The 11,504-nt window shown below is 36.3% G+C and overlaps 1 protein-coding gene across 1 annotated transcript in view; it reads left to right on the top strand.

Moving 5' to 3' along the window:
• LOC105534658 (enhancer of polycomb homolog 2-like) overlaps positions 1–10,087 on the top strand; it is a 53,926-nt gene extending 43,839 nt beyond the window's left edge. The window contains exons 2-3 of the mRNA XM_011973435.1: positions 7,856–8,015; positions 9,201–10,087. Coding sequence (XP_011828825.1) covers positions 7,856–8,015; positions 9,201–9,253 — 213 coding nt within the window. The 3' untranslated portion in view covers positions 9,254–10,087. The remainder of the gene's footprint in view (positions 1–7,855; positions 8,016–9,200) is intronic.
• The last annotated feature ends 1,417 nt before the right edge of the window (positions 10,088–11,504 follow it).

The raw sequence follows: 11,504 nt of genomic DNA on the forward strand, positions 1-11,504 counted from the left end.
TTCATTATACTTTAAGTTCTAGGGTACATGTGCACAACGTGCAGGTTTGTTACATAGGTGTACATGTGCCATGTTGGTGTGCTGCACCCATTAACTTGTCATTTACATTGGATATTTCTCCTAATGCTATCCCTCCCCCTACCCCACGACAGGCTCCAGAGTGTGATGTTCCCCGTCTTGTGTCCAAGTGTTCTCATTATTCAGTTCCCACCTATGAGTGAGAACATGTGATATTTGGTTTTTTGTCCTTGTGAGTTTGCTCAGAATGATGGTTTCCAGCTTCATCTATGTCCCTGCAAAGGACATGAACTCATCCTTTTTTATGGCTGCATAGTATTCTATGGTGTATATGTGCCACATTTTCTTAATCCAGTCTATCATTGATGGACATTTGGGTTGGTTCCAGGTCTTTGCTACTGTGAATAGTGCCGCAATAAACATACGTGTGCATGTGTCTTTATAGTAGCATGATTTATAATCCTTTGGGTATATACACAGTAATGGGATGGCTGGGTTCAAATGGTATTTCGAGTTCTAGATCCTTGAAGAATCACCACACTGTCTTCCACAATGGTTGAACTAGTTTACAGTGCCACCAACAGTGTAAAAGTGTTCCTATTTCTCCACATCCTCTCTATCTTGTCATTTTATGTTTATAAAATTATTACCAGTATTCATAAGCCTTTATCTCCACTAATTAATGAGTTGTGTTTTTGATCTGTGGTTACTGGGGTACGTTGAGTGCACACGGAAACCCTTGTTCAGTTTTAAAACTAAATATGTTTTGAAAACTGTCTAATACATAATCTTATTATTATATAAAGTTGTTTTTTTTTGGGAAGAAAGTTGCAGAGAGTCGAGTTATTCATGTACCTCAGTTTTATGGTACATTGTTACCATTGGTTTCTAAAAGAACCTTCTCTTTTCCTCTCCTCCCCTCCTCTCACTCTATTTTCATTTTTATTATAGAATTAAACATACACAAAAGTAGAGAAAATAGTATAATGAATCTGTGTGTTCGTCTTCTGCAGTTAATCACATGTGGCCAATCTTGTTTTGTCTCTGACACTGCAGTCCAATGCAGCCTGAATTTGAAAGAATATTGCCAGGCGCCTCTCTGGTTTCCTTTATTTATTCTGTTCTCTCTCTCTTTGCTACATTCTCCTCTCTACCCTCTCAGGCAACCAACTAATGTGTTTAATGTGTCTCTTCTGGCAAAATCTATACTGTTTTATATACATTTCCTTTTAATTTATAGAAATCACGTTATATCTGATTCTGTTTCTTACAAGTTTTCTGAATTAACACTGCTTTTTTTTTTTCCTTATTCACAAAATATATCACAAGGATCTTAAAAAACTTTTTTTTATTTCAATAGCTTTGGGGAAACAGGTAGTGTTTGGTTGCTTGGAAAAGTTTTTTAGTGGTGATTTCTGAGATTTTGATACACCCATCACCTGAGCAATGTACATTGTACCCAGTGTCTAGTCTTTTATACCCCAATCCCCTCTCATCCTTCCTGCTGAGCCTCCAAAGTCCATTGTATCATTCTTTTTTTTTTTTTTTTTTTTTTTGAGATGGAGTCTCGCTGTGTTGCGCAAGCTGGAGTGCAGTGGCGTGATCTCGGCTCACTGCAGCCTCTGCCTCCCGGGTTCAAGTGATTCTCCTGCCTCAGCCTCCCAAGTAGCTGGTACTACAGGCATGCACCAACACTGCCAGCTAATTTTTGTAATTTTAGTAGAGATGGAGTTTCACCGTGTTAGCCAGGATTGTCTCGATCTCCTGATCTGGTGATCCGCCCGCCTCAGCCTCCCAAAGTGCTGGGATTACAGCTGTGAGCCACCACACCTGGCCCATTATATCATTCTTATGCCTTTGTGTCCTCATAGCTTAGCTCCCACTTATAAATAATAACATGTGATGTTTGGTTTTCCATTCCTGAGTTACTTCATTTAGAATAATGGTCTTCAGCTCCATCCAGGTTGCTGCGAATGTGATTATTTCATTCCTTTTTATGCCTGAGTAGTATTCCATGGTATATATACATCACATTCACTCTTTAGTTGATGAGCATTTAGGCTGGTTTCATATTTTTGCAATTGGGAATTGTACTGCTATAAACGTGTGCAAGTTTCATATAATGACTTCTTTTCTTTTGGGTAGATACCTAGTAGTGGGATTACTGGATCAGATCTAATTTTAGTTCTTTAACGAATCTCCATACTGTTTTTCCATAGAGGTTGTACTAGTTTACATTCCCACCAGCAGTGTAAAAGTGTTCGTTTTTACCACATCTACACCAACATCATTACTTTTTAATTTTTAAATTAACGGCCATTCTTGCAGAGTAAGGTGGTATCTCATTGCAGTTTTGATTTGCATTTCCCTGACGATTAGTGATGTTGAGCATTTTTTCATTGTTTGTTGGCCATTTGTATATCTTCTTTGGACAATTGTCCATTCTTGTCCTTTGCCCACTTTTTGATGGGATTGTTTGTTTTTTTTCTTGCTGACTTGTTTGAGTTCCTTGTAGATTCTGAATATTAGTTCTTTGTTGGATGCATAGTTTGCAGATATTTTCTCCCACTCTGTGGGTTGTCTCTACCCTGCTGATTATTTCTTTTGCTGTGCAGAATCTTTTTAGTTTAATTAGGTCCCATTGATTTATCTTTGTTGCATTTGCATTTGGGTTCTTGGTCATGAACTCTTTGCCTAAGCCAGTGTCTAGAAGAGTTTTTCTGATGTTATGTTCTAGAATTTTTATGGTTTCAGATCAGTTGGTTTTTGTATAAGGTGAAAGCTGAGGATCCAGCTTCATTCTTCTACATGTAACAGTGCTGCTAAGCTGCATCACATTTTATATGCATCTGGACTGTTGATACCAACTGTTTTGTAATGTTCATGGTGAGCATCTACCACATTTTACTTCCCTACTCTCCCACTCATAGATACCCACATTGCCCCAGATTTTCCTCCACAGCAGGTGTCATTTCAGTGAATATACCTACTTACATACCTGTGTGAGGTTTTCTTGGGGTTATATATTTCAAGACAGGGGTTGCAGGTTCATAGATTATGCAGATTCAGTTTGAGTAATTAATCACATTGCTCTCTGGAGTGGTAGAAAGTCTGTGCTTCCATAGTCATGCATGCAGGAATTTGTATCCTCATATCCTTGCCAACACTTGGCATTATTTTAGTTTTTTATTTTTGCCAGCTTAATCAGTATAAATCATTTCATAAAAGTTTTTAAACTTGTGTTTTTCTGATTATTAATGAATTTGCACATCTCTTCACATACTTGTTAGCCTTTTGGGTTTTCTCTTCTGTAAATTGCCTATTTGTATCTTTTACCCATTCCATTAGGGTTACTTTTCCTGTTAATTTGCAGGAGTTTCTTATATGTTCTAGATAGTAATCATTTATAGATTTCAGACATTTAAAATAACATACCATTTTGTCATAAATTTATTAACTTTGTCCATGGTGTCCTTTATTGAACAAAAATTTTTAATTTTAATGTAATAGATTTCTTTTTTTTTTTTTTTGCTTTATTGTTCGTACTTCTGAAGAAGTTCTCTGCTCTTATAGCAGAAAGATATTTCTCTTTGTTTTCTTCTGTCTATGGTTTTACTTAACATGTTTAGATATATACAGATATTGTAGGTTTGGTTCCAGGCCACCACAATAAAGCAAGTGTCACAACAAAGCAAGTTACATGAATATTTTGGTTTCACAGTGCATATAAAAGTTATGCTTATACTATACTGTGGTCTATTTACGTATGCACTAGCACTGTCTAAAATATATACATTCCTTAATTTTAAAATGCCTCATTGCTAAAAAATGCTTGCTAACAGTCATCTGAGCTTTCAGTTATTCACAATCTTTTTACTGTTGGAGGGTCTTGCGTTGATGTTAATGGCTAGACTGATCAGGGTAATGTTTGCTAAAGGTTAGGTGGCTGTGGAAGTTTCTTATAGTAAGACAATAGTGAAGTTTGCTGCATCAGTTGACTCTTTCATGAAAGAATTTATTGTAGCATGTGATGCTGTTTGATAACATTTTACCCACAGTGGAACTTTTTTCAAAATTGCATTCTCAAACCCTGCTGCTGCTTATCAACTTTGCATAATGTTCGAATCCTTTGTTGTCAGTTCAGCAATGTTCACAGCATCTTCACCTGCAGTAAATTCCATCTCAAGAAACCACTTCTTTGCTCATCAGTAAGAAACAACTCTTCATCTGTTCAAGTTTTATGAATTTGCTACAATTCAGTCACATATTCTAAGCAGGCTCCACTTCTAATTCTAGTTTTCTTGCCATTTCCACTACATCTTCAGTTACTTCCTTTACTGAAGTCTTGAACTCCTCAAAGTCATCCATGAGGATTAGAATTCCCTCCTTCCAAACTCCTATTAATGTGGGCATTTTGACCTCTTTCTATGAATCATGAATCTTCTTAATGACATCTAGAATAGTGAATCCTTTTCAGAAGGTTTTCAGTTTACTTTGCTCAGATCCATCAGAGGAATCACTATCTATGGCAGCTATTGCCTTACAAAATGTATTTCTTAAATAAAAACTTGGAAGTCAAAATTACTTTTTATCCATGGACTCCAGAATGAATGTTGTCTTAGCAGGCATGAAAATAGCATTAATCTCCTTGTTCATCGCCATCAGACTTCTTGGGTGACCGTATACATTGTTGAGTAGTTGTATTTTTAAAAATATATGTATTTTTTTTCCCCCGAGCTACTGCTATGGAAGCTACTGCTCAGGGGAAAAAATAACTTAAATGTTCTAAGTTAGCTTAGAATATTTAGTAATTAAGTAATAAAATAACTTAAATAATCTAAGTTAGCTTAGAATATTTAGTAAACCTGTAGAGCACAGGCAGAGTAGATTTACCATATTCATGAGGGCCTTAGGATTTTTGGAATGGTAAGTGAGCATTGGCTGCAGTTAACATCACAAGCTGATTAGCCCCTAACAAGAGAGTCAGTCTGTTCTTTGAAGCTTTGAAACCAGGCATTGACTTTTCCTCTCTAGCTATAGAAGTCCTAGATGGCAGCTTCTTCCAGTAGAAAGCTGTTTCACCTACACTGAAAATCTATTGTTCATTGTAGCCACCTTCATCACTGATCATGACTAGATCTTCTGGATCACTTGCTGATGCTTCTCCATCAGCACTTGCTGTCTCACCTTGCGCTTTTATGTTATGGAGATGGATTTTTGCCTTCAATCTCATGAGCCAGTCTCTACCATCTTCTAACTTTTTTCCTGTAGCTTTTTCACCTCTCTTAGCCTTCATAGAATTGAAGAGAGTTAGTGCCTTGCCCTGGATTAGGCTTTGGCTTATGGGAATGTTGTGGCTGGTTTGATTTTCTATCCAGACCACTGAAACTTTCTCCGCCTCAGCAATAAGGCTGTTTCGCTTCATTATTATTTGTGTGTTCACTAGAGTGGCACTTAGTGAGCTTAAAAAGGAGTAGAAAATGTGGCTTTATAATATTTTGTGATTTCTAGTAGGCAGGTCTCTGTTCTCATGCTACATTTTCTGCTTCTTTTTAAGTTTACTTAGTTATTCCTAGACTTCTGTTCCTTAGCTAAATTTCATGATATTTTTCTTAAATATGCTTGTGCTTTCTTGATTTAACTTAGTCTGACAAAATGCCAAAGAGATACTGACTGTGATGTAGTATAGATGATTATTTGGGGGAAAAGCAGGTATGACTTGATTGGATCTGACAAAACTTGATGCTTATTGTAGGAGTCCCAGTAGCTGCCCTGGCTTACTGTTCACTTGTCTGTGGCATAGAAACTTGTTGGCCCACTTCCTCATATTGTATTTCTTTTCTTTCCCATTTGTTTTTATATCTCTGTCTCTCTGCTTTCTTTAACAGTAATTACTGGCAGAAGATCATGAAATTAATGTAATTCTTTTCTCATTATTTGATATCTATCCCCCTCTGTCATCTTACCTTCCTTTAAAAGTACTGGTTATAATCAAACTAATCTGTGTATTTTGCATAGAATGGACCTTCAGTTTAATTTTATTTATGTCTTACTGAATGAAACTTTTCTTTTTGGATCACTGCACTAATTCCTTTTGTATAATAACATTTCACATACCCTAAAGGCTTGAATGAAATTAATAACTTCTAATTTCTTGGACTTTATAGAACTTCCAAAAAAATGGTGTAATATCTTAGGATTAAGAATTTGGCTTTGCATATATATGTATATCCTGGATTGTATTTCTGTTTTGTTACTTAGAGCTGTTTGACCTTCAACAACTTGTGAAATATCCTTATGCCTCAGTTTCTTTAGGTGTATTTTGCATAGCCTGACATGTAGTAGGAATCCAGTAAAGATTTCATTTATTCATTCAGTTAATGTATATTAAGCAGCTTCTATATTTTGGCCATTGTACTAGGCAGTAGGGATAAGAAATTAACAAAGCAAGCAAAAATCATTGTCTTCTTGGAACTTACTTTATGCTAGGGGGAGATGGGCAGTAAACAAATGAGATCTTTACCCTGTTAGATGTTGCATAGTGGTATGGAGGAAAGTAAAACAGAAAAGTTATGGAGGAAAGTAAAACAGGGAAGGAGTGCTAAAGGAGGAGTACTCTTTTAGATTAAAAAAAACAAAAAAGTCACGGAAGGCCTCTCTGCTGAGATAAGACTGGAAGCAATTTTGAAAGCAGACCATTTGGATATATAGAAACAGCAACATCAGTGTGGCTAGAATTAAAGATTGTAGAGGAGAGAGGTCGGAAATGAGATAAGAGAGATGCAGAGTCTCGTAGGTCATTGAGTGAATTTTTTTTTTTTTTTTTTTTTTTTTGAGTCAGAGTCTCGCTCAGTTACCCATACTGGAGTCCAGTGGCGCGACCTCGGCTCTCTGCAAGTTCCGCCTTCTGGATTCACGCCGTTCTCCTGCCTCAGCCTCCCGAGTAGCTGGGACTACAGGCGCCCGCCACTACACCCAGCTAATTTTTTTGTATTTTTACTAGAGGCGGGGTGTCACCGTGTTAGCCGGGATGATCTCAATCTCCTGACCTCGTGATCCACCTGTCTTGGCCTCCCAAAGTGCTGGGATTACAGGCGTGAGCCACCGCGCCCGGCCATTGAGTGATTTTTAACCTTTACTCTGAATAGGATGGAGATCAGAAATCCTTTCTGGGGTGGGTGACATGACACGATTTACCTTCCAAAAAGTAAAACTGCTTTATTGGGAATGGGCCACTGTGGGGGAAAATTCGATTTAGGAGGCAATTTCAGTAAGTTGCGGAAGTAATAAAGTGATTAGAAACTGGATATATGTTATAGGAACTGTTCATTTAACCTTTATTTAAAAGTATTTTCTGCCCTGGTAGTAATAAAATTTGTTGAACGTAATTTTATCTTTCTTTGAATTATTCAGAATTTTGCACTGTTAAAGGTTGAAGTACGTAAATGCAGAAGATACTTAAAATCTGTGATATAAATTTATTTCCTGTAACTTGGAATTTTTCTTTCATCTGGTAGTGGTGACAAACACCTCAAGTAATTTAGCAAACATTAATTTTTTGTAATTGAAATTTTATATTCTAGTTTCTGAATGTATATTTAATTTTTTAAAAAAAATTCTACTTACGAAAATTGTAATAATCTGAGGTGTTACCAGTATGAGCCACAAGTATTAACAGAGAATTATGGCAATGTATGTATAGGTCTTTGGCAAAGGAACTATTTATAATTGATTCTTAAAGCACTTTGTGATTATTAAACAAAGTAACTTTTATATAAAATTATGCATTGATTAGTATTACCAAAACAACTTATGTTGCCTACTTTACATTTTCCAGGAACATCATTTACAGCGAGCAATTTCAGCACAGCAAGTGTTTAGAGAAAAAAAAGAGAGCATGGTCATTCCTGTTCCTGAGGCAGAGAGCAACGTCAACTATTACAATCGCTTGTACAAAGGAGAGTTTAAACAGCCAAAACAGTTCATTCATATTCAGCGTAAGTTTGTTAATTCATTGTTTTCTGTTTGTACTTTAAATTTATCAACCAGTGGAAATCTTTTCTTTTGCCTAAAGAAATTCTGATTTTTAAATTCATACACACTGATTAACAGAAGTGTTAAACATTAAAGAATAAAATCCCTCTGTGCTTACATCTGAATTTGGAAATCATTTTGAGTTTTAAGTAACATTTGGAACATTTGATATTTATGTAGTATAGGGTTTTGTATAGCACTTACACTTTATTACACAGCTAAAAGGTGGTGGATTACTATACCCAGATGAGATTTTCCTTTTTTTTTTTTTTTTTTTGAGACAGAGTCTCTCTGTCACCCAGGCTGGAGTGCAGTGGCGTGATCTTGGCTCACTGCGGTATCTGCCTTCCGGGTTTAAGCAATTCTCCTGCCTCAGCATCCTGAGTAGTTGGGATTACAGACACGTGCCACCACACCCAGCTAATTTTTGTATTTTTAGTAGAGATGGGGTTTTGCCATGTTGGCCAGGCTGGTCTCAAACTCCTGACCTCAGTTGATCTGCCTACCTCGGCCTCCCAAAGTGCTGGGATTACAGGTGTGAGCCACCGCGCCCACCCAAGATTTACTTTTAAAGGCCCAGTGGCTCTAATGCCCAGGAGTAGGGTTAGTCTTCTGGAATTTTTCAGAATTAGATCTAATGCCTTTACTTTCATATAGTTTTTATTAAAGAATTCTGTGTAGTTTTGCCTCCTTAATACTCTTACTTTTCTCCCACTGTTAGTATTTAAATGATCACCACCTCTAGCGTGAAGACTTTTAACGATCTCCTGTTACATTTACTGTCCTGTATCTCCTGTCCCTGTACTCTTCTAATCTAGTTTCTCTCCACAAAGAACTTCTAGAGTAGGATTTTTTCAGCTGATTCCGCAGACATTTATTTGCTAGTGTCTTGTTATCTTGTCAGGTGTGTAAAAAGGAAATGTTGGATAGCTTATTAAAATAGAGATTCCAAGGCTCAACATCCTGCCTACCTGAAGTACCCACCTGTCTGACAACCTACCTGTATGAGAATCTCTGGGTGTGAAGTCTGGTGATTTGTATTTTTAAAGAGTTCCCCATGTAATTCTGAAACATGACCAGCTTTAAGACTGACTATAAGATAGAGTGTTTTTCATTGATTCTAAGATGCACTGTTTTCATCTTTGCAGTGAAATTGCATCTTAAATTGCTGTTGTTCAGGATTGAAGTCTTGTTCTTATGAAGAGAATTTTCATTTGTTTCTGCCAGGCATTTGGGGATACTACCAACCGGAGACCACATTAAAGTTTTTGCTCGTTTGTTTTGTTTGTTTTTGGACCACAGTGTTAGCTTTAATTTAGGCCGCAGATCTGCTCAAGGTTCAGTTCTCGGGGAAGAATTTTTGCTTCCCCTTTCTACCTAAGGGCAAGTTGAGAAATACAAAATTCCTTGCTTTCCCTTTCTGCATAGCTAATTTATTTCTTTAATCTTACACTGAGGGCATAGCCCTTTGGTAATGTAGCTTTATTCTGTAGTATTCTATTCTAATACTAAGACTCAAACATAAAACTTTTTTCTTTCTTATGGTGCATATAGTAATGTTGTGTCTTGGCAGTTTAGATTTGCTAGAATTCAATAATAGTCATATTCTCTAGTATGAATATTAGGTCCCTTGTAATTTGTTCCCTGCTTTCTCCTTTAATCGCATTTATTTTTGCTTTTCCCTTCACTCTGTGTACCATAGGGACTACAAAAATTACCCACATTGACCTTTCATATTTAACATTTCCTTGCATATGCTATTGATGTCTTCTTTTCCTTCTTATAGCTCATTAAAGACTTAACTCCCTAATGAAAGCCACCTTGACTTTTCTCACTCTACCTGTCTTCTTTGCTTATCATAGTATCTTTTACATACTTCTGGTAGAGGACTCACCATACTTTATTGCAATTATTTGTAACCAGTCTTTCTCTCCCTTTGGACTGTGAGCTCCTTGAGGGCAGGAACTACATATTTTATTTTCTCTTGTGTCTTCAGAGTAAAGTGCTTGGCTTATAGATGATCAATAAATGATGTGTTTGTTGACTGAATTGTTTTAAAATGGCTTTAAAAAGTCTTTCGGTGGTACAGCCATTTTCCACAGATTTCTCTTCTCTGAAATAGTCTAGAGAAACACACATGCAAAAATTATTTATTCTTTTTCTCCTGTGTAATCTTTGACTTTGAGTCCCATTAGCTTTTTGAATTTGCCTTTACCTCTATCAGTCAGGAAGGAGCTAACTATTCATAGTAGGAATTTTAAGGATCTCTCTTAAGCCAAAGTATCAATTATTTTGTATTTTGATAATATTGGAGTTAGACAGGAAGACCGTTTGTAAAAACCATTTTAGGAAACCAAGAACTAAAAATCTAGTGTAACTCATGTGGGTCAGGCCCACTGACTACAATAAACATTATTCTTGTGTTGGTTTTTTTCATTTCATTTTATTCTGTTATTGTAAAAAACAGAATAAAAATAATAGAAGGTTACCTTTCATTTTTTCTTTTAGCTTGTCAGTATATACTGCATACTATACAGTATCTTACTGCACACACAATATTCTGCGTTTCTAGTCATATTTTAAGTTTCTCAGATTTTTATATATGGTATCTCATTAAAAATGCATGTACAATTTTCCGTCAATTTGATATTTCACAATTTGCTTATTGGACTTAAGATTATCTGTACTAAATTTTAAACTCATAGTGTTACTGATTTTTTTCAAGGAAAGTTAAAAAAATTTTTTTAATGTAACCTTTTGCTATGCCTTTAAGGAGTTTCAGAAAATTTCACTCTGAATTTTTACTTTTCTTCTTTTAATGATAGATTAGAGAGAATCCCCATTCACTTGGCTAGAAAAAAACATTGTAAAATTGCCACAGTAAGGTAGCCTTGTTCAGGTTCATCACATACTTGCCTGGGCTTTGGCAGAAGCCTCCTTATTGCCCTAGTCTTTATACCTTCCAAACCATCATCCACTGCCACTACTGTAGTTACTATCCATTTCAAAATTTTCAGTGACTGTTGACTGTAGGATAAAATTTAACTTCTTTGTGTGATATGTAAGGCACTCCTTTGTGCCTGTCCAGCCATGTTTCCCTATGTGTTCTTCCATTGTGACACCAACCTTATTGAAATGAACTGTTTGAGGGTCTTTTTCCTCCTCCACACTGTAAGCTCCTCGGGAGTAGGGGCTCCATCTCATGGTACTTTAGTATTTTTATTATCTAGTACAGTCCCAGAGTGTAGTCTCAATACACTTTTCCTTCCTAATTTCTTTAACCCATCATGCTTTAAGCTACATTAGTAATGAGGTGTCTGTAGCTCTTTGAGTTATGCCTTATTTTGTTATGTCTTCACATAGCCTTTTACTTCTTCACTTATTAAAAATACAGCTTGCCTCCAGGATTACCTTTAGGAGCCTTTTCCTGACTTCTGTCAGCATTGTTCTTG

This window comes from Mandrillus leucophaeus, unplaced genomic scaffold (assembly GCF_000951045.1).
Source record: "Mandrillus leucophaeus isolate KB7577 unplaced genomic scaffold, Mleu.le_1.0 Scaffold1374, whole genome shotgun sequence".
Lineage (NCBI taxonomy): Eukaryota > Metazoa > Chordata > Mammalia > Primates > Cercopithecidae > Mandrillus > Mandrillus leucophaeus.